We start from the raw sequence: 25,613 nt of genomic DNA, 5'->3' as shown, positions 1-25,613 counted from the left end.
GATAAAATAACGTTGTAAATCTTATTACTCAAGCGTATGCACAATCGAACAATTGGAATTTGTCACTGAAATGGGATGAAAAAATAGTGAGAAAACGGTGGGATCGCACACAAGAGAGTATTTGAGAAATGCCACCGGATGTCGTACCCCCACAGGCTATTGTTCATTCGTACCCACATAAAAATAACAAACAAAGATTATTCAAATGGAAATTGCCAATGCAATGAATGTCAACCGATCATTAACTGCTTCAGCGAAATAGCAGTATCGATTCGTGATTATCTCTGGCTGATGAAATGCTGTTCATTCAAGGGTACCCACCTACATTCCACACGAATTATTTCCATGCTACTTACCTCGACTTCGCACGCACCCTGTCCAGGAGAGACTTGTTTATTCAAACCGAGAAATTAGTGAGAAGTGGTTAACAGAATGTGACTATTTTTCATTTAATTTTCACTGGAGATACGATACGCTTTTCTACTCTGGTCCTCCAGTGCTGGAGGAGTTGCTGCGAAAGGGAAAATCTCTGTCAACTTATTTAAAAAATCGCAAGTACATTCAGGGTATTTAAATCAACGAAATGCATGTAAACAAAAAAATTATTTGTTTTTAATAAATGCAGATTGTCTCATGAGTTTTTTGACAAACTGCTGATCGGATTGCACCGAAAAATAGATCTTCTTTTACCTTTCATCATTATTTCTTCGAATTTCTGAGGAACGGTTGATAAAATGGACTAATATTGAATATATATAACATAATATAGTATAGAATATCATATAGACCTAAATAATAATAAAATTTTTACCAAAATTTCCAAAAATTAACAGAAAAATCCTGAAAATGAGAAAATACCGGCAATACCTCCCTAAGTTGTTAAATTCCGAATCGTTTAGATGATTTTGTTTGAAAAGCTGTAGAAAACGACGGAAAATCCAATTTTGTTCGACGACTAAATTAATTTGTCGAGTGAAATAAATTGTTTAATGAGTTATCGTTAGTAAACGTCCTTTCACTTGTTTCAGTGCGTCGTAAAATCATTGAGAACATTTTATTCCAATATTATGACTTCTCAATAACTCTGAATCGTAAATAAAAGGTACATTGTGTCACACTAAATATACCAGCAAAATACCTGCGACTTTCTCCATACCCCGGTCAAAACGTTTGATGAATTATTTAGCGGAGTTTACCTGTCAAATAGTTAGTGAAATTATTCCAGAATGCTCTTCCGCTCTGATTGTGCATTATGAATATTAATCAGGGCTTTTCATCATACGTAATAGAATCGCGATGAAAGTTTTTCATTTTGCGTTATGAGTTGCCACAAGGATAATATAAATTCGTTGAACATGAAATATATGTTTTTATCCGGTTGTAGGTTTAGCGTTAAGGTGTATTGAATTTATAAATTAGGTGGAATAAATGGATAAAAAATGCAACTAGTCCCTTCCGTGTTGGTAATACCTCTTTTCCTTTTTCCGCTCTGCCAATGATTTCGGATTTCCGCATTTAACGATTAAATAACTTTTTCTAGTAATCTAAAATCAATTCTCGTCTTCAGCTATTTCGATAAGTTTTAGCCATAAAATTGCTCTATTCAATTGCACGATTACATTTTTAATCAAATTAATTATGAATGTTGAGTAATGACTTGAGTGGAATATCGTGAACGGTTTTTACGACTGGGATTGCAATCACGCTGGAATCTTATTGAAATTTTTTGTGAGAGAATTAAATTCAGGCCATTAGAGCCGAAATTAGTATAAGCTCCAACATATTGCCAATTAAGGTACCATTAATCAGAGATTTTACTAATAAATGTCAACAAAGAGATGTTAAGTGCTACCTTATCATCAATAATTTATTTAATCTGAATTCACAACATAAAAGTGAATAATAATTCACTCATGAAAATTGTTGAATACATTTACAACCAGTAGTCAGACGTAATGGAATTTGAATTGAATTAAAGATGAATAAACATTCCTGTAACATTTTCAAGTGCTCATTTTTTTTCCGTGATTTTTCATTGGGTCGAATTATAGATTAACGTAAATTTCCACATTTTGCATTCACGATTCGGTTAATTTCCTGAATATTCTGGTAATTCTCAATTTTAAAATTCATTAAAAAATATTATTCCATTTTCTATATTCTTTTATTCCATATTTACAATTATTTATTGTATATTTATTAAATTTAAAAATCCAGTGGTATTCTTGAACTTTCATAATCAGTCTGAAAATTCAAGCTATTATTAAAAAATCAATTATCATCAATCAATGATTAATTATATCAAATTTAATATGAATGCTACATATTAAAATGGCTGAAGAACAATATTTTGATGTATATTCATCAATTTATTATCAATAATATATAATGATTTATTATTTATTTATTACTATCAATATTTGATGTTTTTAACAAAATTTTCAAATCTTTGAATAAGGAGGTGGTGGGGGAGAATTAAGGTTTGATGAAATTTGGTAATTATTAAGAGTATATGAAACTTGTATTTTAGTGAAGGTGAATTCATTGATGAATTGAGGATGCACATTGGATTTACAAAGAAAACTTGTCAGGGCCTCACAACCACTAAGCATTTCTCTCTGGAAGACTGGATGCTTCGGTAGAAAGGCGGAGAAACGTCTGGAAAAGTATCTCCGCAGATTGAAATGCCTCTTCAAGATGCCTCAACGATTTTCCTTGGAATTCCATCGGCAACTCATCAATAAAAAATTCCCACAACCAAAAGCCCATCAACTACTCCATCGCGAATTCATAATAAATGCGTGATTCTAATTAGTGCACCGCCGTGCGATCTTTATGGAATATAAAAAAAAACTCATATATGTACCGTAAACTTGCGATTAAGTATTAAAACTTTTCGTGGCGAATGCACGCGAGTCCCGAACCGCAACGATGTACAGTAAGGATGTGAAACTTTATGGTAAATATGAATTTACCGAGAATCTCGATGAAGTTTTATTTTTCCTCCATGCACTGAGAACAATTGATAGAAATATTTCATTTGATTTTGAGTAATCGTAACGCTTCGAGGAATAATTTTTCTGGCATCATAATTTTTTAACAAAATTTGCAGAAATGTATTCAATTTTTTTTAATTAAAAAACGTCATTTTGACTGGGAATAAAAATTTATGGCGGACTCTATTCATTTTTCACCTCTTCAATCTGGTAATGATGAAAATAATAAAAAAGTTAATGAACAATATAAAAATAAAAGCTATTCGCCACTTTTTCGTAGAAATTTTCGCAAAAAATCTCGCAATTGAAAATTTCGAATTTTCAAAAAAATCGCTGTGAATTATATATACGCAAAAAAGGGAAAACTTAATACAATTTTAAACTAAATATTCCTATTTTTATTAAAAATTCAGATGAAAAATGTTCTGCAGCTTTCCTTCCGTTCCACAGTCCCTAAAATTTCTCAATTCAAGCGACAAAATCCGTAAAAAATTATCGAAAAAATTTTTTTAAAAGCAAAAAATCTCAAAAACCGATAAATCCCGTCCAAAATCCCCAAAACGATTATAAAAAATTGCAAAAGCCAACGCCAACCCAGAACAAACAACCTAACAACAATCCCACAAATTCCGCGTAAAAAAACCTGCAAGATCAGTTCAAATAAACAAAACCGACATTAAATCTCGTAAAAACTCAACCATAAATAAAACAATTCCAATTTCTATGAATGAATGAACGAAATCCACTGCAGGTAGACGCTGCCCATACACATTGGCAGAAATATGTGAAATCGGTCCATATTTGTTATTAAAAAAAAAAAATAGCAGGGGGAGTTCACAATCCTAGAGCGATGGCATGTGCTCAACGCAAGTACAAGTACTTCACGTGTAAACACACTATACTATTTCCTTCAGGTGAATGCCTGTGCTGGTGAAAAAAAAAGCAGTACCAAGTGGAAACGAGAGAGATATATCAGCGGCATACAATCTAAAAAAAGAAAATAAATCGTGTATTACTCTGTACCCGGTAAATGAAAGAAAAGTTCATACGTACAACTCTTGATCGCGCTTTCGCCAATCGTTCGAAAATCCATTGAACGTATTATTATCCAGATAATGGAGCATAAACCTCCAGCCGATTCTTTTCCCGTTGTTACGAATTTATTCTCGTCCAGACGGTGATTTTGCACTAGTCCAAATGTACGTTGGAGTGATATTTATAATTTATGAATGAGGGAAACCGTTTTTTTTTTTTCTATGGAGAAAATGAAAGAAGTGAAAAGGATAAAAATTCGTGAGAATGGCCATCTCGGGGCTCTCTGGGCTCTTGGGGCTCTCGGGGCTCTCGGGGCTCTCGGGGCTCCTGGAGCTGGAATAACAATGATGGTAATGCGTGAGTTTAATGAGAGAACGATGCAATTTCAACCGATCCCACTTGTTTCGGACCCTGGGACGCCGCTTGTCCTACCTGGGACTCAGAGAACGCCAACCAGTCGTAGTCAGTCACTGACCAGGAGAACTATTCCGTTCTTACTCTCGAGTTACACTATTGAACTACAATCCAGCATCGATATTTCTGAAATGAAGAACAGATGTGGCCGATCATTTCAATATCTTCCACAAATTCGTGATTAATCCGCGAATATTGAACAAGTCAATCGATACCGATACCGATAATTAAATCAATTCATTACCTTACATTACATTACATTACTATTGCATTACATTAATTGATGCTTAATAATAAATTCAAAGTTTTCCAGTTACTTCTTGCTGTTTCTGCTGATGAGCGGTGAAATCGTTTTGCGCGAATACTGAATAGAGTAGTTTTTATTACATGTAATTGTCGGGTGTGAAATGTGGAAATTGATAATTGAAGAGTGCGAACTGAAGAGGATTGTCATAGAGAAGAGATATGGATAAGGGAATAGCACTGGATTCCACGGTGAGGAGTCAGGAGTCCAATGTTTCTGATGTATCGAAGAATTCAGGGGCCACTGGGGATTCCAAGACTGAGAGCTGCAGGGAGTCCAAGCACTCCAAGGTGGTGCTCATTCAGAAGAATTCGATACTCGAGGAGAGGGTTGACAAGCGGGATGAGGACAATGAGGAGAAGAGGAAATTCCAGAGGAAAGATGACAGCTGTGGTGACAGCAATGTTATGATGCTCATGTCATGTGGACAGTTGTTACTCGGTGATTATTTTTATTGTTTATTTCCAGTCTCTGGAAATCTTAAGCATTTTTTTATTCTACTGGCAAGCGTATCGTGGGATTACCGTGAAAAGTGTAAACTTTTTCCATTTGCTTATTATTTAATCACTTATGAACATTCAAGGTGGTGCAAACGTTTTTCTGCGTTTTTTCTAATTTTTTAAAAAGAATCGGAAAACTCTGGAATGAAACGCGTAAACACAATCGTATCACCACGGAATTTCTGAAACTGATCTATTAAATAATGATAAAAACGGAAACGTTGTATTTTTTGAAAACATAAAAAACGTGAATTTTACGTGAAAAGGTCTCGAATATCTTTTTTAAGGTAACTTTTCATAATGTCAGTGCGTTTTTCCCGAAATATTTCTAGTACTCCATGAAATGTAAATTCTATTTTTCGTGAATGCAAAATAATTACAAGAGAATTGTTCAAATACCAGAAAAATAGACATTCACACTGAAAATTACCTCTGACCAACAATTTGCTGCTCTCTGAAGGGATTGTATTAAAATTTCATTTAAAATTAATGAAATGTGACACAAGTAATTCAACGATTCCCATCCAGGATGATAATTTTAGAGATGAATGTGGGTATTAATCCCAAAAAATGAGAAATTCTTCATATTCTACGTTACAATTTTCTGACAGCATAGAAAAGAAATTCGCAGCATATTTCGCCAATATATTTAACGAGTAAGCTAAATGCAACTTTCACACTTTGTTTCAACTGTAAAAACCTCACGACATTGATAAAATCGATTTTTATTTTATTTCTTCAATGAAAATAATTTTTTTTCTTCCTCATTGCAATGAGATCAGACTACCATTAAATGAAGGATTTATTTCCCAGTTATGACTACTAAAAAATACTGAGCCACCGATTTCCCTAGATTTTCCATAAATTTCCTATATTAATAGAATAATTATTCGATTAGACAAGTAAATATTGAATAACTATAATATTTACGTAAAATTATTAAGAGAATAGAATTTATAATCAGTAGAAATTATTTATGGGGTTTTAATGGTTGTGCACGAGTCTTTTTAATTTTTCAATTAATTTAATGATTTTAATGATAAGAGCGTTTTTCATTAATATTGGGCGTCACAGGTTTTTGTGGAGGAATGTCACTCAATTTTTATATAATTGATCTCATTCTCGGGGGAATGTACTCTATCGAGTTACCGAACGGCTTTCTCATTTTTTTTAGTTTTAGTTTATGGGATTATTCTCCCATTACAGGGGCTTTTCAGAAACTGGTCGTTATATTTCGATGGCTTACTCGATGTGAATTTCATTCAGGAAGTTGATGACTCGAGACTGGATTGTGAGGGAGTTTTCAGGGATACCTCATTAATTTTCTGTAATGCTTTACGATCTGAGGATCTCGAGCGATCTCGACGACTCGATTACGACATGAGATACTGTAACGGATTTTTAATTTCATTTGCAATTTGTTCTTACCAGGGTTTCAACCATTGAGGATATTTTCTTCTCTAGCCACTTGGTACTCAGTCTCATTGAATTTTTTATTTTAGACGATTAGAAAGGGATTTTTTAATATGAAAAATATAGAAAGTCGTATTTTTTTTTACAGACTGACCGAACAAACATCATGATAACATTTTTTTTCTTCAATAAATGTAAATAGTTCATTGTGGAATAGTAATAATAATAATTCAGTGTTTTCATTCGTTTTAGAATGATGTTTGTCGAATTATAAATTTTTTTAAATCCAGACCAAAAAATCAAATCGCGATTTTGAAGGCTGAGGTAAATTCTTTGAAATTGGTAATTTGAGATTCGCAGATTCAATTCTACTCTCCGGAGTATTTTGAGTTGAAACTTTTTGAAGTCTCAACTGAAATCTTTCGTAAACTTAGTTTGAAATTCGGTTTTAAACGTTTTGAAATTTTTAACTCAAGACTGAAAGTTTTAACTTGACCTTTAGGAATGCCTCAAGTTGACACTTTCGTATATCTCAAGGCGTTAATCAATTAATTAATTAAGGATGCTCTACACTCACATATGCCACAATCGACGTTTGAAATTTTTTTTGGCAAATTATCAATGAGATTGATGTAAAAAAATATAACATTTTTGTGTTTTGTGATTCTTATTAAAAATTTATAAAAAACGTAGAAACATTTTTTTGTCATTAAATAATTTTCTGTCAAATCATGACATTTTTTTCATTAAATAATGACAAAAGCAAAAGTTTTTTTCATATTTTTTCACGATAAACGATAAGTTTACCAGAAAAATAAAAAAATACGTAGAACATTATTAATTAATGTATGCAGCTAATGAGTAATTACGAATGCAGGTCTGATTCTGGTGGTATTTGGAGTGCTGGTGCTGGTGCACGGGGTCTCATTGGGTTCATCAGGTGCAGGACTGTGGGCGGGTGCTGCAGCCCTCGTGGCAGGTGCCCTGGGACTTGTCGCAACTCTAGCCGACACAACATCAAAAAAATCTGGAGGCTCAAGTGGTTTTGCAACAGCCCATCTCGCCTCAAGTCTCGTTGCCCTCGCCCTCTCCAACATGTCCACCATCACTGCCCTGACAGCTCTCGTCAGAGACCTACGTTCCACACCTGACGATGTACTACTTCTTCCGGTAAGTCGATAAAATTCTCTCCTCTCGTTTACTCTTTATTTTATCCCCCAGAGGCATCATTCATATTCACCCGAGGTGGTTTGGCCTACATCCAGTCTCCATCTCCTCTCAGCAACTTCTTCAAGGCTTTTCACATTTTTCGAGAATTCCATATTCATTATTTACTCGAACAATTCGATAGCATCTAGGGAATAGGCTACACGTGTCATCATCGTCGTCGATAGAAATCGATGGGATTGGGATCAGAATGGGGAAAAAATATATTTGAATTGAGAATCGGTGAAAGTTCACAGCCAAGGCTTAATGCGGTCAAATCCCCGACTCATCTGTATGATGCACACTTTTTTTTTTATTTACATTCAGTTGATTTTCACAGTCTATTCGCTAGCTTTGTCGTTATCCTCTTTGATACAAGCAAAATTATTTTTTTTACCGAACCGATAAAATATATGCGCTAAATATATGTGACGTTTATGTGACATATTCCATTTTGGGTCGCACATATATTTTATATGTGTATATGTATATGTCAAATATATGCCGGATAGATGCATGGAACGTATGTATTGAGTAATCGCTATATATTTCGCGTATGTACTGTTTTCTGTGTGGTTTTAACTGTTGATGTGTCGATAAAAAAACGGTTTGCTTTTTGACATTCGGAAAAAAGGTTTCTGCTCAATTAATTCAAATAATTGAATGTAAATATTGGGAATGGTAATGCGTGCATTGTCTGCAATTGGTCAATTTATTTAGCAATAGTCATTATTTTCTGAGTGGATTTAGAGCAAAACGATTGAGACATGTCAAGTCACTTATGTATTATAGTATCATGTATTATACAAATTACTCGGAATATATTTCCCTGAATTTTGTTGTTTGGAGATAATTCTCATGGAATAGTTTCACTAAATTTACAGTCTCAATTTATTTTTGAATAAACATTTGCCTAAATTTTGCGTTAATGTTTTTGTCGTGAATTCCGTAACTCACTGTTAGAGATTTCTTGGAATTTCAATTACAAAGTCGTCTGAATTTTCAATTATGTAAGTCTGAATTTCATTTTAATTAAAAACGGTCAGTAAACTTCTCCTTTATCTTGAAAATTCAATAAAATTTGCTTTTTCCTGTTAAATAATAATTAATGTTTCAATGAAAGATGGGGCTTTCAAAATTAAATAAAATTCATCTTCAAAAGATTGAAAATAAAACAAATCAAAGACTAATAACTGAGAATTGCCAGAATATCCAATAAATTAACTGATTCGTGACTGAGAAATTCTACAGAAATTTCCCCACAGTTTTTGCCGAATTTCAATCATTTTTATCTATTAATGAATATTCTCCTGTAAACATTTATCAGAGCGAAGATGGAAAATTGGTAGAGATAGAGTCAGCATGGGGAGGTCTAGTGGCAAGTGTTGGACTTCTCCTGAGTAGTTTGGTGGAGCTACTTCTTGCTGGATATACGTGTGTCACACTGACCCCTAAACTCTGTGGATGTCTGAGTGAACAGAGGCATGAGAGTCAATTGGATAATGACCTGGAGATCGATGCCGGTGGAGAATTCGACGGTGATACTGGTAAATTGAAAACTAAAAATATGGTCCACCAATGGGTGATTGCTCAAACTCGTCCACCGAAAACACCTCCGCCTCCACCAACGCCCTTTTACGTCGTCCACCAGCCGATCATGCCACTGCATCCTATAATTCAGGTATAAATTATCATTACTCATTTATTTTTTGGCTCATTCAATGATTCGATAACCGATGTGAATTTATTCACTCGTTTGCGTTCTTCCAAATCCTCACATAATGAATGGCTATATTTTTTCTTTCTACGAAATTATTATTTGTGTTATACCCGTTGGTCTTTGTGATTTTATTAGTGAAGCGCATTATGTAAATTTGATGGAATCATTCCAAATTTTTCAATCATTAACATTTTTTTAAAAAAACTAGATGTAATGGAAAGAGGGAACATTTTTGGTTGCACAGATTACATCTTATGTAATCTATTTTTGAATAAAATTTACAATACATATGCATAATATATTTTATACAGGTACATATTTTTTTGTTTATTAGATTTGTTTAAAGAATTGTGGATACGTAAATTTCAAATGTAACAATTGAATTTCATTAGCTGAATCCCATCTGTTAGTTATGCATTTTCATTATAGTATGAAAAGTGTATTATTTAATTTATTATTATTATCCTATTATTTACTTTATAAAATATATTTTTTTGCATGTGCCGGCATATGATGACTAGATAAAAAAGGAAAAAAGAGAAACTTCGGTAGTTAGCTCGAAATTTTTAGAAAATTGTAAACGATTAGAAAGGAATTTTTAAATATGAAAAAGCAATGGAAAGTCCTATTCCCTTTTAAAAAAAGCAGGTTACGTTTTTTTGTCAGCTTTGTTCGGTGCATAGCTAAGGTATATATGTGTAAGAAAAAAAGAATATGGTATTTATACTTAAAAAAAAATTTTGACTTTTCAAATTTCAGTGAATACCTCCTCGATTTTCATGCTCCCCGATGCTTTTTAAAAAATTGTGAATTTTCAAAATTCAGTGAATACGTCCTCGATTTACATGTTCTCCTGATACTTTTTCAAAAATGTCGAATTTTCTGATATCTGTGAATACCTCTTCGATTGTCATGTTCTCCTGATACTTTTTCAGAAATTTCAAATTTTCTAATTTTAGTGAATACCTCCTCGATTGTCATGTTCTCCTGATACTTTTTCAAAAATTTCGAATTTTTCGATTTCAGTGAATATCTCCTCGACTGTCATGTTCTCCTGATACTTTTTCAAAAATTTCGAATTTTCTGGTTTTAGTGAATACCTCCTCGATTGTCATGTTCTCCTGATACTTTTTCAAAAATTCCGAATTTCCTAATTTCAGTGAATACCTCCTCGATTTACGAATTGAATTTAATTGCCGAAAAAAAAAATTATTTATAAAATTTTTTTCAGCGATTTTGGATGCCAAATGATAACACCCCACACGTGTGAGATTAGGCATTTCTGGGAGGCGCATCCACAAAAATTGGGAACCCAATTTTTTTCATTAACTGACATAACTCAGCATTATTTCTAATTTTTGACGTTTTTATTTGTTTATTAAGGCACCTTATGGAGCTCCCCATGGCAAATATCCTGCTCATTACATACCTACGTACGGTCCTGTCCCAATTATTCCCCACATGATGGCATCACCAGGTCGACCACCAATGCAACTGGTAATAACAGGATTTTTTTATATTCCCCTAAACTTCCTAAACAAAAAACTGAAAGCCAGATTAATAATTAATCAATAAGTTCGAAACCAGCAATTTTTCAATCATTCCATAAATCACTTTGAAATAACATTAAAATTAAGCAAATAAATATAGAACTTGATGAGCAATAATTACAGGTCCAGTATAATCATTTTGTTTTAATACAAACAATATTAATTGATCTGACAAATCATTAACAAGAAAATGAGAGAACAATATTTTTGATAGAGATTTAATCAGCAGAATTTAATTTAGCAGAAAAACTTTCTGAGATAAATTGGTAATTAAGAAAAATATTAATGAGATTTCCTCGAATCCGTCGTCGTATGTCGCCATTTGGATGTTGAGGTAATTGCAGATAAAAATGATTACGGAACCCGTAATTTCTTGCTAATACCTCGAATAATAGACTGAGAAACTTCTTTCTCCGAAAAGAAAAACTGATTTCTAAAGACAAACTAATCTAAAGAATCAATTTCCTCTGCAGTATCGTTCTCGAAGAACTCGTTATCCACCAATAGAGCATGAAGAGTTAGCAATTGACCGGCGACACCCCCGGGAAATGAAAAACCAGTCGCCGAAGCAGATGACGTCGATCGACGAGGATGAAAATGTTGGTGATTTATCGTGCACCTACACAGGCCTCGACAAAAAAATATCCGAGGAATTCATATCGATCTGCATGGATCCAGAGCGTAAATCCAAGGCGTCAAGTCATCATGGCAGTGAGATCGGTGCCGCGAGTGCGACAAAAAATTCATGAAAAAAGTACATTCCGTTAGTCGTACACCGAGAGACAAAACTTATTTCAACAAAAAGAGTTTACTTGTCACAAGAAAATATCTACTTGCCATTTTAAAACCGTCAAATCCCCTGATAAATCATTTTTCCTTACTTTGAGAGGAAAAAGTCATTCAAATGCACTACTCGAGATTTTTTTATGAATCTTTGATGGAAATCTTAAATAAGTTTTGAAAATCTTATGATTGAAAAAGCAAATATTGCATTGTTTTTTTCTCTGAAGGGAAATCCCTAAAACATTCGATTTTTCTATTCAATTATTCCATAAAGATCATGAAAAATCGGGATAGTTCAGGGAGGAGTTGGAAATTCATCTCGTTCTCCTTCTGAACATTGAATTTCATTTGAAAATTCGATCAAGTTCGGAAATTATCTTCATCCCAGTGAATATCTTTGAATTCTGGCTAAAAATTAAATTTTTATATCAATTCTTTATAATTCTTTATACTGTCCCGGGAATTATTGTCATACTTTTCCTGTAATTTCAGAAAATCAACACAGGACGAAACTTAAAGCCAGAATCTCTAAAAGAATATGAAAATAATAATAATCTCATCCCTGAAAGATTCCAAGAATAAAATAAAAATTGATAGAATAATTTTTTGAATTCGTGAATTTTCTTGACAAAAAGTCGTTTTTTCTCTCAGTGTAATAACGACCGATACAATTTTGTAGATACGATAGCCCATCTCTGATTTAGAGGAACTAATTCCACACGGATGTATAATATTAACAATAAGTACAGGTGACAATTATCCAATTTTGTTGAGGAATTTATTCCAGAATTTATTGTAATAAATAAATTGTAATTAAATGTTCGCTAGGTGTCAATGCTTGCATCGTAATTGAGATGGAGGCCGTGGATTTTTTCAGAATTTCGGTGATATATTCCTTTCAGTTTCTCCAGTTGTTTCTCCAGCATCTCTTGCTGCTCTGCCAACATTCGAGGGACTTTTATCTGCTCCGCTTTTCTCTGCAGTGCCAACTCTTTAAACCGCTTGAAGAACATCCTGAGGTTGTTGTTGTCAGACTGGAGCCGATGCAATTCACGTTTCAGCCATTGATTCCTCATGAATATTCGGTGGATCAAGTTGTTCGTGGGATCGACACTCGTTGGTGTTGTTTTCTCTTTCTTAAAACGCGAATTGCATGGTGAGAAGAAGATTCTTGGTGTCGAGATAGAAATTTAACACTGAGAAAATAATTACTTCTACCAAGGCAATTTATTAACGATAAGAGAATCCAGACGAATCAAATACTAACATTTATATTTATTTTAAATTGTCTGGCTGAAGTAGTTTTTTATATTCAATTTATTGAATTATATCTATTCTGTTAGTATTTTTTTTATAATTTTTGGAGAATATGACATCAATTTTATTGAGAGGAACATTGAAGATTATTGATTAAAAAAATGTTATCAGACATTTGACGAAATTTTTAGTTATAGTTTTATTTGATAATGACATACTATACTGATTAGAGTCGATAATTTTGACTCGTCCTTCCCATCGTTTTTCCAGTCGAACTTCGGAGATATTTTCTGGAGCTTCTCGAGTATTGTCACGGTTCTGTCCTTCATTTGCTTCGTTAGGTGAGTAAATTTATCAGTCATTGTGACTTGAGAGAGGTGCATCACATCGCCTTCATCTTGCACCTTCCGTTGAAATCACTGGGTTAGATTATGAAATAAAATCTGACCACAAACTGATGACAGACCTCCGCATAATTGGGGAAATTAATAAAAATTTCATGTAATTCGTGGAAAAATACCAACTCTGCAGTCCACAATGTCGTCAACTAGTTTCCGAAAATCTGCCAGGTCTTTCTCCATCACCTGAATTAGAATTTTTCCTCCATCTTCGACGAATGGTCGTAGGGAGAAGATGAATTCCACAGCTTGGGTTATTCTACCACTTTTCACGTCGTCTAGGATGGATTTTATCTCCTCAGGGTCAGCCTGGTAGAGTATAAAGTAATGTTTTCATTTTACAGCGAAGAAAAATAAGACAATTAAATAAAAACATTACCTCCACCCCTGATTCAGGATTTTTACGGGAGGAAAGGGACTTTTTTGCAACGCAAATTTTTTCCTCCGCCAAATTTTCATTTTACAGATTATATATTTTGCAAATAATTAGAAGGAAAATACGGGACTGTAAAAAAGATTTTTCTTTAGAAATCGTAAATCAAATTCTAATTAAACGGTAATAATTTTTAATGTTTATATTCTCCTATTGTGCTATTGTTTAACTAATTACTCTATTTATCCTTAAAAATCATATCGTTCTATTGACGTCAATAGTCAATACTCTACAGGTGCTCCAAAAAAAAGAAAACATCAAGTTTCAGACGAAGAGTACAGGTTGAAAAAAAATATATAGTCCATCCGAAAATATCTTTCGGTGTTTATAAACACGAGGTAATCAAATTATCTCGACTGTAAACAAAAACTCACCGAGAACTGTAGCTGTGCCAAGACATCCGGAGCTGGACACCTTCTGCCGTGACCTTGAAGTTGATTTTGTTGAATCCTTGTGTTTATGTCTCGACTGCAAGTGGGAACATCATCACAACATGACTCATCAATTTTTCCACGTTCATTGCGACTCCTCTTCTCCATCACCTGCTCAATTTTTCCACTGAACACAAGAAATTATTTTTAGTCAGGATTTATTTATTGGGAGAACTACAATTCATTTTTTCTTAAATCGTGTTGACAAACAGGAAAAAATACCGATCCAAAAAAGCAATTCTGCGGATCCGAGGTGGCATTTTATTTATTTAAAAAACCTCGTGACATTCTTCAATTTGTTTTCGTAAATTTTAATATTCATTAATCCTTCCCTCATTAATTTTCTGGGATAAAATAGAGCGACTGAATCGAGAGAGGAAACTGAAAAACATCTATGAAACCTACGAAATTGTTTATAAAATAAATAGGACGATCGAAAAACGATGGGAAAACCGAAAAATTCAGTATATATTACAAAATACTTAATATATTAAGGAGTACTTTCTGTCTAGTGCAATTACAACCATCGCAATCATCAAAAATTATTTGTTTCCAAGGATTCATTTATTTATTATTTATTATTTATTGACCAGTTATAAACTCGGGCTTTTCCATTCTGTTCCCCTTTCCTTCAACCCTCAACCATACAAGATAACATAACATTCGTAATCTCAAACCATTTTTAATGTTAATTTAACAATGACATGCATTACAGCGGCATCACAAGGACATTTCCTAGTGATTCCTGAATTCCATCTAGAATAACGCATTTACTTATAATTCCCCCACCTGAATGGTCCCCCAATGATCTCAATTATACATCAATAATGAAATTCTACGACTCTAGAAGATGGTTATGTCATTCATGACCTTGAATAAACTCCCCAAGAATTATCTATATGAAAGAATTCCACGAATGTCTTCCTCTAAAAAAATTTAGTACTTGAACATGAATAATGATCAGTGGAGTACTTCAAGGACACATTCCTTGATCCTCTAGGGCAGTCGCTTGGCCCTAGAGTCTATGGCATCCTCTAGAGCATCCTCTAGAGCATCCTCTAGGGCAATATGATGGTTATTATCAGAACCTGATGGAATCGCGAGGAATAGGCTGACCAGGAGAAAAAGTATTTTCAAGGAATACATATTTGTCTCAAATAAATTCTTTTTTTTTTCATACTGTATTTTTTCTGACTGCATCAGGCAGACCTGTCCACTACATCAAAAGACTCACCATGATTGGAGGAAAACTGCAATTCCCGCGATCGGAGGTACTGCGGTTGGTTATTCTCTGGTTTGCGTATTTTCGAGACACCAGCGGCAACACCGATGCATTTGCTAACCAACCAGCTGATTTTCAAAGATGGCTGTCATTGTACAAACAAATAAAGTTTATGGAAAAACGGTCTGATAAACACGTAGTTGCAACGTCGACGGAATAAAAGCGTAAGTTTTTTTTGTTTTTCCATTATTTGGACGTTTGAATTGAGTTGGATCATGTATTTATGGGGATTGAGGGACTTTTACCTGGGGAATCCGACAAATTTTTAGCTACTTTGGGAGCCAATGGTTCACCTTACCTGACCTGCTCAATACAATTTACGACAATCTTTTGGCATGATCTTGAATAAATTGCCAGTTTTTTTATCTAGTTATTCATTTTTTTAGTTTGTGGAATTTGAGAGAAATCGCGGGATTTTTCAAGCGACTTGTTGAGGTGAACATTTTTTGGGTTGTTTATGCATGCATTCAGGCAATATTGCGATTGAGTATTTTTTATGGCCTTCAGGAGCATGCGAGCAACATGCGAACTTAGGAAGTTCCTTCAATTTTTACAAGACGGAGTTGTTTCATTTGTGCGATTCTCCGAAGAATTTCGCGAATAATCGCGATTTGTTCAGAATACTATCATAATTATTCATATCTTGGGGCTGTCATAAATTAAATAATGAAAAATGGAGCAAAAACGTTTTTTGACATGTTCACTCGAATATCCGTTTAACGCTCCGATTTTGTGCTCCGAAAATTGACCAAAATAAACAAAAATTGTGATTTTATGATTTGTAATGCAGACAAAATTGAAATTGCTTTTATTTTTACGAAATATCATTTCTGCAAACTAAATATTCTTGAGACGACTAATGACCGGGAAACTCTCCACGAAACTTGGAGATCTTTATAAATTTTTATCTCAAATTTGTTTCGCTCTAATAAATTTCACATCAAGAGATCATGCGTTTTCTCAGTCTATCTGTCAGGTTTATTTTAGAAATGAATTCCTTTCCACGAAGGATAACCCATTGAGTTACTTAAGATGTAATTGAAAATCCTCGTAAAATTTCAGGACCACACGAGTAATTAAAATAGACCAAAGTTCGTTCAAATGCTGTTGAAAAATCGCTCACCCTTGGAGCTTGGGGTCCTGGAAAAAGGTGTTTCATTCCCCAAAAGATTGTAAACCGTAGAGACATGGCATACGAGACGAGAAATCCAAAATATCCTCCAGAAATCCATCACAGTGTCCACCACCCGAGACCATCGGACCCAACGGGTTATCCATATGCTCTCCACCCACCGCAGACCGATGAGAATCGCAACGAGAATAATTGTGACAATAAAGAGACCCATCGACGTCATTCGCACACTTCCTCGGGAACACAGACCATTCAGAAGGTCGACGCCGCAACGATGACTGATCCTCTCAGAATTGACTTCAGACTGACCTCCGAGTACCTGGCGAGGTGCTCCAACAACCTTGGAGTCCCCTACGTTCCCAAGTATGAAGAGAGCAATGAAAGCACTCACAGTTGCCACCAGGCAAGGACTAAAGTCGAATATGATGTTGAGCCTCGACATATCAATGGTATTGTAACATTACATTCAATAATTATCATTTATTCCTTTTTGTTCACCTGGTATTATTTATTCAGGGGCTATTCTTGCTGCACAATATAATGTCGTATAAACAATGAGTCGTGGCAAAGTAAAAAGATGAGGAGAAAGGGTTAGTCTGCTCTTCGAAAAAACGTAGAGATAATAAACACAGTTGAAATTCCATTCAATAATTTTGTATCACCTCACAACTCACAAACATGTGAAGCACATGGTGAAAATTCTCTTCTCAATCTCGACTTACAATTTCATAGAAATTCCTTTTTGAAAATTCACAACTCTCTGGAAATCAGCAACTGTTAAGAAACTGAAAAAATTACATTCCATAGACAATACATGAGGGCCTCAATGGACCAATAATGAACTGAATAAAATGAGACTTTGAAATATTTGCTACAGGAATGCTGATCTACCACTGTCCAGAGTGTGCGTATCGTTTTCAAGACCGAGAGAGTCTCCATGAGCACCTGGAGGAACATCGCCAGCGTCCACACATCTGTGACATCTGTGGGGTGAGCTTGAAGCGTAAGGAGCACCTTGATCGTCACAAACAGGGGCACAACAAGGACAGGCCCTATCAGTGCTCCATGTGCTGTAAGGCTTTCAAGAGGAATGAGCATCTGGCACGTCATATGATCATCCACTCGGGGAGCAAGAATCAAATCTGCACAGAGTGTGGAAAGGCTTTCTATCGTAAGGACCACTTGAAGAAGCATCTGCAGAGCCACAATGGAACCAGGGGAAAGTCCCTGGGTGAGGGCCACCAGCAGAGTGCCAATAGTCCAGTCGAGGGACAGCAGAACTCCAGCACTGATGGACTTGGCAACTTTGCCATGATGATGAGGCAGGCGGGACCACCTCCTTTCTCCATTTTACGAACTTAAATATTGGCGAGAATTTTATCGATGATGGGGATTGGTTGTGCAGGGGTGGAAGATTTGTTCGGAACCAGGGGGAGGCTTTTTTCATTCGTTGATGCCTTTTTACTCTTTTTCACAGAGATGAAGGGTTTCTCGTTGCTAATAGTCACTTGATCCTAGGACTCTAGGGGAATGCCAATTAGTGGGCATCATATTATTAAATTAGGAATAAATTACTTTTTCTATTGTTTTGGGAATGGGGAGAGTTTTTGGAAAGTTGGAGATTTTCTCTCAAGCTCAGTAGTTGATAGTCAATTCAAGGTAATGATATGGAATGTGAAAAGGTATTTCCGGCGAGGGTGAGGAATTTAAGGGATGAATGTAGCGTTTTCTGAGGAAATCCTGGCGATTTTATGAGTTTTTTGGGGAATTCTGAGAGATGTTTGATAAGAAAGAAAGAATAGATTTTGATTCTTCTATCAAAATACATGAATTTTCTTCATGTTTTTATCTCAAATTTTGTAATGCAAGATAAACAAAGTACAAGGCGAAAAATACGTAAAAAAATCAATGTCTGATCACATTAATTTATAAAAAATTTTAAAAAGGAAAATTTCATGAAGAAATTCAACCAAAAAAATGAAAATTCTGGAAATAATGAAAAATAAATGGATAATGTTTTGGAATGAATTTTTGCATGAATGAAGTGAGAATTCACTTATTTCCAGGGAAGAGATAATTAGGATCAGAGATTCCTAGAATCAAGGGATTTTTTCATGGGAGTGAGAAATCTTTTGGCTCTGTATTGAAGCTTCTAAAAGAGTATATTTGAGTGACTTGATTCGAAGAATTTCTTCAGAAGCTATCGATGAAGCGACTGCATCACTATTGAATGGATTATTGAAAACTTATTTGGAATATTTTTTTCGTTTACTGTTTTGTTTTTTACAATTGCTCTGCGGGAGAATGAGGAGTGACAAAATATCAACTTCAGATTTTATAAAAATAATAACAATAGTAAGTTCTTTTGATAGATTAAACGATAAACTCGGCTACTAACGATGACATCACACGCGACATAGGATGTAAGATATCTAATTATTATACGACGTTGCAGCCTAATTTAATGTTAATTTAATGTTTGAAAACTTCGAACGTTATTGGTTAAGAAACTATTGAATGATTTTTTAAAATTCTTTATTATCGTCATAACGACGAGGAGAAGTCTTTGTGTAGTTTTTTTTTCTGGACTTTGGACGAATTATGGAAGTTTGTTATTCATTGTAACATATTTGGAATCAATAAAGGGAGTATTATTGTGTAAGGCAGGACCAATGTTTTTTCGAGAGTTCCCCATCAGTCGATTGATAGAAAAAAATTCTTAATTCTCACTAAAGAAATGATTTTTCTGTTTTGAGGGGTAGATAGGTAAGAGAAATGATTATGAAACTGACTTTATTACAATCTCTTTTTATATATAATATAATATATATCGGTATGTATGTGTATACATACGAATATACCATGTACGGATTATTACATATAGCAGCAATGAAAAAAATTATGTTAATCGTTCTCGCCAATTTTTTTAATTTCGCATCTCTTTCGATTTCTCCCTTGTTTGAAAATTTTTTCATTGGAATTCTGATGCTCTTCACGTGCTCTCTATATAAAAATAAAACGCTAGGGTCCTTAGACATGTGGCTCATCTATATTACAGTTTTTTTTTCTTCAGCTCTTTTGATTTGGATGAATCAGACATTTGGTGTGATAAATTATTGGAATTTATTTTGTTGCACGTTTGTTGCAGCTGTGAAAAAATGAGGGAGAATTTCGAGACCATTCTAGTTTCAACGAAATGAAAAATACAAGGCAAGACTCCTGTCATTCTTATAGGCTGTTTCTAATTGTCTCTCTTTCATTTTCGTAACACTATTGGGAAAGATCATTATTTTTTTCCTTTGTTTTTATGCTTTGTACTATGTCGAGGAATCGTATTTTATTATTAACCATTTATTATTCTTTATTTCTCGTCCACTGCTCTCGCCCTGGCTGATTCATGGCTGATTCTCTGGGTTAGGCGAAATTTTTCGTCCACGTTCCTCTTTTTATTCAAATTATAACTAGGCTAGGGCTATTTATTTCATGTCCTCTCGAGGGCACACCCATTCCCGTACTCAGTGACCGAAAACTAAATCAGGCTCATTAATTATTAGAGAAAGAATTGTTTTTTTTTTTTGCATACACGGAGAGAAATTGTTTAGAAAAATTCAAGTGCTGCTCCAGTCGAATTTGTGGCTGTTTTTTCTTCGAAAAATTTCGAAAAGAGATTTTCAGACATTTTTATATTAATTTCCCTTAATTTTTTCGTCAAATTACCCAAATCGTGGTCTCAACCTGAAAAATTCAGATTTCTAATGATTTGTATCAAAATTTGAATAAATTCGACAAAAATTCACTAGCAGCCGAAAAAAATTTGACTCATGAATTTTTCTTAAAAATCTATCCCCCGTACGTCACACAATTTCACTGGTGTTTCCTTTATTTTATTTTCCTCACTCGACAATGCGTAGAAAAATATCTCTCTCGTTGATAAACTCCGAGTTTTCATCCGGGATAATCAGCTTGATTGAATCAGGGTATCTAAAGACTGCAGCCCAATTTTTATTCTCCTCCTACTCAAATTGAATTGATGTAAGGAGATATTGCCGGTGTAATTCCAATGAGAAATGACTATTCCCCCATAAAATAATGAAAGTGCGCTGAAATCGCGGTAATTTCTCAATTACTCTGAGGAATATTTGAATAATTTGAAAGACTAATGGAATACCAAGCACATCTACTTCAATTATACCAAAAATACTCCGCAGTTTCTCATCAGAAATGAAATTCAGGTAGAAAATACGAACATTGTTGAAATGAAAAAAAACAAAAAAAAAAAACACATCAACGTAAAAATTGGACTTTTCCCTCTTCCGTGTGAATATTCAACAAGAAATGTTCACTCGTAAAGCTAATCGACTTAAAGAGTACTCATTCACCATTCGCACTCTTCACTTTCATGGCTTATTATTTATTTAAATCGTAACGCTATCTTAAGTAAACGCTAACATTTTTCTTTTCCTTTAAATCTTGTATACAAACTTGTTCACCTTATGCTATTACGGTGGCGATTGATTACTTCGAATACTCATCCCCTTATTATTTATAAACTTTACATTATGTATGCTTACCTCCCCTCTAATATTAGTACGTGCTTCATAGTACAATCTGACTTATACTTTTTTTTTTCTTTATATACTTGAGGTCTGACGAAAACCTGAATTGCCATTGATTTTTTGTTTTCTCTCTGGTTTGAATGTGAGAGAGCATTTTAAAACCGATAATTACGTCTCAAATGAGTTTAAGACGAATTTATCTCTCTCGTACAGCCAGTTTAGCTACTTATCCCCTACGAATATCATATTCTGCTATTGAAACAGCTGATCCGGTTATAATCGATAAATCATTCGTGAGGAAATTATAATGAGCGATGGCACAATATTTCCAGCTTGTTTACACTAAATTATAGACTATCGAATGCAAATTACCGTGAGGAGTAATAAATGGACGATCACAACCAGACGCGTATGAATTGGCAAAGAAAAATATAAAAATGTGTCAGTGCTTGTCGAGGAATTGATCGAAAATTCCAAAGATTAGTAACTAATTATTTGATTTTTTAAATGTGAGATTCTAATTTTTCATTAATTTGCCCATGGAGTTATTATCTAATAATAAAAAAAATATGATAAGTGATCAACGTTCGTTAAAGAGATCTACTTCAAAAAATAAAGTGTAAGAAAATAAAGCGAAGAAGGAAAACAAAATTGTATCAACGAAAAACATCATTAAAATTTTCTAAAATTTTGCTACACCATTTTGCATTTCAGCGATACGAAAGAAAAAAATGCACGAATCAACGTTCGTAAGCGCAATACAAATATATACCAATATGAGTATTTATATAATATGTATTTATATATATTTGTATGTATATATGTATAAAAGCCGCCGGTAAGGTGTTTTGGAACTACTCTGTCATTACTAAAAATACTGCTATGGATAATACACATAAAAAATGAGGAATGAGTGACGATTTTTCATTCGGTTATTGCAACTTATTCGCTCAATTCACCATCGATTTTTTTTTATACTTTACCAAATGGAGAATAAAATCATTCTGCGATGATCTATTATGGAACTATCATAAAAATATTATCTTTTCTTTACGTGACATTTATGGCAAGACTCTTGCAACAGGCATTTAACTCTATCCTCTTTCGTCATTTCGTCATCAATGAGCTTTACTTTTACTCTTCTTTGGAAGGAAATTAATTGTGGACCTCCAAGAAAAATACTCACTGCTGTTCCCTAAAATTCTCCATAAAAGTTTTATTTTTTCTAAGAATTCAAAATGTAGAATACATTTGCACTAGAGAAAGCAGATTTTTCACATTCAGAAAAACTCTCGATCCTAAAATAACGGATTCTTTCGTTTGATTTAATTCCAGGATTAAATTACCGTACAGACATGTTTTGACGCCTAGAATATTTTGCTTGGATATCCACAAAAGAATTGAAACAATTAGTGAAAGTGAATGAAAATCAAGGTGTTCTCGACCTGCGATTCCCTGAAATGCTATCGAAACATGAATGAAAGAAAATAAAGACTCGTAACTCGACGAAAAACAAAAACAGAGAGTGATTCCCTAAATCTTACGTCAAGAATCGAAGACAGCAGAGAGTGAAGCCAACAGTGACCCTCAGAAATCTTTGACATGATTGAGGAAACCGAGCTCATGTCCCTGATAGTGAGTTGTACCAACAGCCGCCTGGTGTGCAGCGGCATTAACCGCAGCCAAATGATGGTGGTGATGAAGTGGATGGTGACTCGGTGAGTGGGAAATGACATTGTTAGGGTGGGGAACTTGAAAGTTCCCTGGTGGTGGCACTCAGGACAGGAGGGGCCCTGGATGCCCACCAGGAAGAACAGACGAGGCTGACACTGTCGTCGTTTGCATATTCGACACGTTGTTCTGCTGCTGATTTTGCTGACCTCCTTTAAACAAACGCAAATTTACATGTGCACCATTGAAATATCTTGCAAATCAAATTTTCTTTACGACAGACACAATTAAACAAATTCAGGACTGAAGCTGTAAAGAAGGACAAATCATTCCTTAAAGGAGTTTTCCAGGAATATCCGTAAGGCTAAAAAAGATAGCGAAATTTTTGATAGGACCTTTTTTGAAGATTAGAGTAAAAGCTCCAAAAAAGGTCTTTATAAAAATATTGATATCTCTCTTACATTCAGAGATATTTCTATTTCCCTATTAGATAGATAGACTGTGCTTTGTTATGCTTTGCCTATTCTCACAACGATAAGATCTAGAAAATAAAATTTATTTATAAAATTTGAACACTTGAGTTGAGCATTTAAATTCTATATTAATGAAAATAAATGAATATGAATTTAGCCATTGCAATTATTATTCTAATAGAAAGGATAGAAGAAAGAAAAATGCTCACCAGCATTCTGACTGAGTTCAGCCTTGACCCTCCTGGCAATATGACTCCTAGTGTGTTTCCTCAGATGATCCTTGCGATAGAACCCCTTCCCACACTCGGTGCAGACGTGTCTCTTCTCACCGGAATGAATAACAAAGTGCAGTGTCAATTGCTCCTTTCTCTTGAAAGCCTTCAAACAAACTGTACAGACGTATGGCCTCTCTGGATTGTGGCTCTGCTTATGGCGTGTCAAGTGATCTTTGCGTTTAAGTCCAGCCCCACATATATCGCAGACAAATCTGCGCTCGAGTGTGTGACCCAGCAGATGCTGCTCGAGGAGTTCGCGTTCAGGATACGCCATGTGACACTCAGGACAGCAGTAGAGAGTCGAGCCATCGAGTGCTGTTGTCAGTCTAATTTCCCCAGGTTTTGGACGTGGTTTTTTCTCTTTGGGTGCCTTCTTTTTTTTCTTCTTCTTGTTATTTGGAGACATCATAATGTTTGGTGTTGTTGTTGTAGCAACTGCTACCGAGGTAGTTTGCGCCTGCATCTCGCTCTCTTTTTTTATGCTCTCGGCGGAATATTTGAGGAAATGATGGAGACTCAGAGGAAGGGTACTGGCTGGCAGGTGGGACAGATAATCAGCTACTGTTGAGCCTGGTGTCGCCAGGGATTGCCAGGTTGCTGGCATTGATGCTGGGGTTTGGGTGTGCGCGTGCTGCTGATGGTGCTGATGGATGGAGTAGTCTTGCTGGCTGCCGTTTGGCGTTCCGGAAGAGTCTCCATTCCTCTGCTCATCGCTCTTTTTCTCTTTGCTCTTGTCTTTCTCCTGCAGGAGGTTGCATACGTCCTGTTTAGCACATTTCACTCATCATACTCAACAATTGACATAACAATATATTATTGTAAATAAAAAACACGTGCTAAAAAAGAATATCACATTTTTGACTACCGACTCCTCTAGAATCAAAACAATTTTTTCACATTGAAAAATCACATTTGTGCCTGGACTCATTGACAATAAAAAAAAATATGAGACAAGGGAATATTTCACCTGATGGTAAGCCCTTTTCTCCTGCATCCCCGGTGAATTGGATGGCCTCTGCTGAATGGGTTGTGCTTGCGAGTACGGTGCATTAGTATAATGATGTAGATTACTATTGGGATAACCACTCTTATTGTTCATCATCCCCTGACTCTGACTCGTCTGCGTACCATTAACCTCTGGACGGTATTTTCCAACAACCGGCACTCCGATGGGAGGCTGGTTGGGAAAATGATTGGCGTATCGTGATGTTGCACCACTGGAACCGTCCGTGGCAAACTGATGTATGCTGGGGATGGTGCCAGGAAAGTGGCTGCCAAACGGTGGGAAATTCATTGCAATTTGTCAATCGAAAATCTAAAACAAAAATTAAAATATTTCACCATCATCCCCACCACCACATCGACAAATCCATAAACAACCCATCCATTGCCCAACAACCCCCGTACTCACATTAACGTCCTATTCCCCATGTTTTTTCACGTCAGTGCAGTGCTACTCCCTTACCACCCCTCAAACCCACCAGGCAAACTCACTTTATCATCCCCCGTCACGTTAAATATCCAAATAATCAAAAATTCAACGAAAAAAAAAATTATCAAAAAAACAACAGCACACCCAACAATATATTTTTCACCCCCACAACACGCGGTTCTCACTCCTTTTTTTTTTATCCTCTCCAACCCCGTAATGTCACAATGGCAGTCTAGTTTCCCGTTTTATGTCTCCTCTCTCACACGCGCCGTCAATAATCCCCCCGCGGCACTCGGCGTTTTAACTCACTCCCACCTCCCCCTCCCCCTCCTCCAAAAAAAACCCCCCAACT

General features: G+C 35.1%; 4 protein-coding genes across 7 annotated transcripts in view; 2 read left to right on the top strand and 2 right to left on the bottom strand.

Annotated features, from left to right (window-relative positions):
• The first annotated feature begins 4,446 nt into the window (after positions 1-4,446).
• Positions 4,447-12,743, top strand: LOC105265535 (uncharacterized). The gene is made up of 5 exons (XM_011303081.1): positions 4,447-5,190; positions 7,540-7,832; positions 9,196-9,549; positions 10,972-11,085; positions 11,612-12,743. Exons 1-5 carry the CDS (start codon positions 4,911-4,913, stop codon positions 11,885-11,887), a joined length of 1,317 nt encoding a protein of 438 aa, XP_011301383.1. The 5' UTR covers positions 4,447-4,910; the 3' UTR covers positions 11,888-12,743.
• On the bottom strand, positions 11,885-15,763 carry LOC105265536 (uncharacterized). Its single transcript, XM_011303082.1, has 5 exons — positions 15,675-15,763; positions 14,384-14,567; positions 13,703-13,885; positions 13,397-13,582; positions 11,885-13,057 (listed from the first exon to the last, which is right to left on the bottom strand). The coding sequence occupies exons 2-5, from the start codon at positions 14,546-14,548 to the stop codon at positions 12,746-12,748; spliced, it is 846 nt and encodes a 281-aa protein (XP_011301384.1). The 5' UTR covers positions 14,549-14,567; positions 15,675-15,763; the 3' UTR covers positions 11,885-12,745.
• Positions 15,764-15,779: 16 nt separating this feature from the next.
• Positions 15,780-18,642, top strand: LOC105265537 (zinc finger protein 436-like). The gene is made up of 3 exons (XM_011303083.1): positions 15,780-15,886; positions 16,785-17,303; positions 17,732-18,642. Exons 2-3 carry the CDS (start codon positions 16,910-16,912, stop codon positions 18,214-18,216), a joined length of 879 nt encoding a protein of 292 aa, XP_011301385.1. The 5' UTR covers positions 15,780-15,886; positions 16,785-16,909; the 3' UTR covers positions 18,217-18,642.
• A 1,053-nt stretch (positions 18,643-19,695) lies between these two features.
• Positions 19,696-25,613, bottom strand: part of LOC105265534 (zinc finger and BTB domain-containing protein 49) — a 6,754-nt gene continuing 836 nt past the window's right edge. For 2 of the 4 annotated variants that reach the window (XM_011303079.1, XM_011303078.1), the window contains exons 2-4: positions 24,797-25,144; positions 23,764-24,592; positions 19,696-23,293 (exon numbers count right to left, since the gene is read on the bottom strand). In XM_011303079.1, coding sequence (XP_011301381.1) covers positions 23,187-23,293; positions 23,764-24,592; positions 24,797-25,123 — 1,263 coding nt within the window. In that variant the 5' untranslated portion in view covers positions 25,124-25,144 and the 3' untranslated portion in view covers positions 19,696-23,186. Of the gene's footprint in view, positions 23,294-23,763; positions 24,593-24,796; positions 25,145-25,240; positions 25,415-25,613 lie in introns of those variants that run through there. The other 2 variants (XM_011303077.1, XM_011303080.1) reach the window with 2 other exon arrangements.

The sequence above is a fragment of the Fopius arisanus genome, unplaced genomic scaffold (assembly GCF_000806365.1).
Source record: "Fopius arisanus strain USDA-PBARC FA_bdor unplaced genomic scaffold, ASM80636v1 scaffold00030, whole genome shotgun sequence".
NCBI classification, from domain to species: domain Eukaryota; kingdom Metazoa; phylum Arthropoda; class Insecta; order Hymenoptera; family Braconidae; genus Fopius; species Fopius arisanus.
Note: the sequence above shows the minus strand (reverse complement) of the source record. Positions and strands in the feature narration are given on the sequence as shown.

What these genes read in the sequence shown, in the direction of transcription:
- LOC105265535 (XM_011303081.1), top strand. Translation starts at nt 4,911, where the DNA reads ATGGATAAGGGAATAGCACTGGATTCCACGGTGAGGAGTCAGGAGTCC. An exon ending in ACGATGTACTACTTCTTCCG is followed by an intron (nt 7,833 to 9,195) that starts GTAAGTCGATAA and finishes AACATTTATCAG; the next exon opens with AGCGAAGATGGAAAATTGGT. An exon ending in GTCGACCACCAATGCAACTG is followed by an intron (nt 11,086 to 11,611) that starts GTAATAACAGGA and finishes TTTCCTCTGCAG; the next exon opens with TATCGTTCTCGAAGAACTCG.
- LOC105265536 (XM_011303082.1), bottom strand. Translation starts at nt 14,548, where the DNA reads ATGGAGAAGAGGAGTCGCAATGAACGTGGAAAAATTGATGAGTCATGT. An exon ending in ACGACATTGTGGACTGCAGA is followed by an intron (nt 13,583 to 13,702) that starts GTTGGTATTTTT and finishes TTTCAACGGAAG; the next exon opens with GTGCAAGATGAAGGCGATGT. An exon ending in TATCGACTCTAATCAGTATA is followed by an intron (nt 13,058 to 13,396) that starts GTATGTCATTAT and finishes TCGCGTTTTAAG; the next exon opens with AAAGAGAAAACAACACCAAC.
- LOC105265537 (XM_011303083.1), top strand. Translation starts at nt 16,910, where the DNA reads ATGGCATACGAGACGAGAAATCCAAAATATCCTCCAGAAATCCATCAC. An exon ending in TGAGCCTCGACATATCAATG is followed by an intron (nt 17,304 to 17,731) that starts GTATTGTAACAT and finishes TATTTGCTACAG; the next exon opens with GAATGCTGATCTACCACTGT.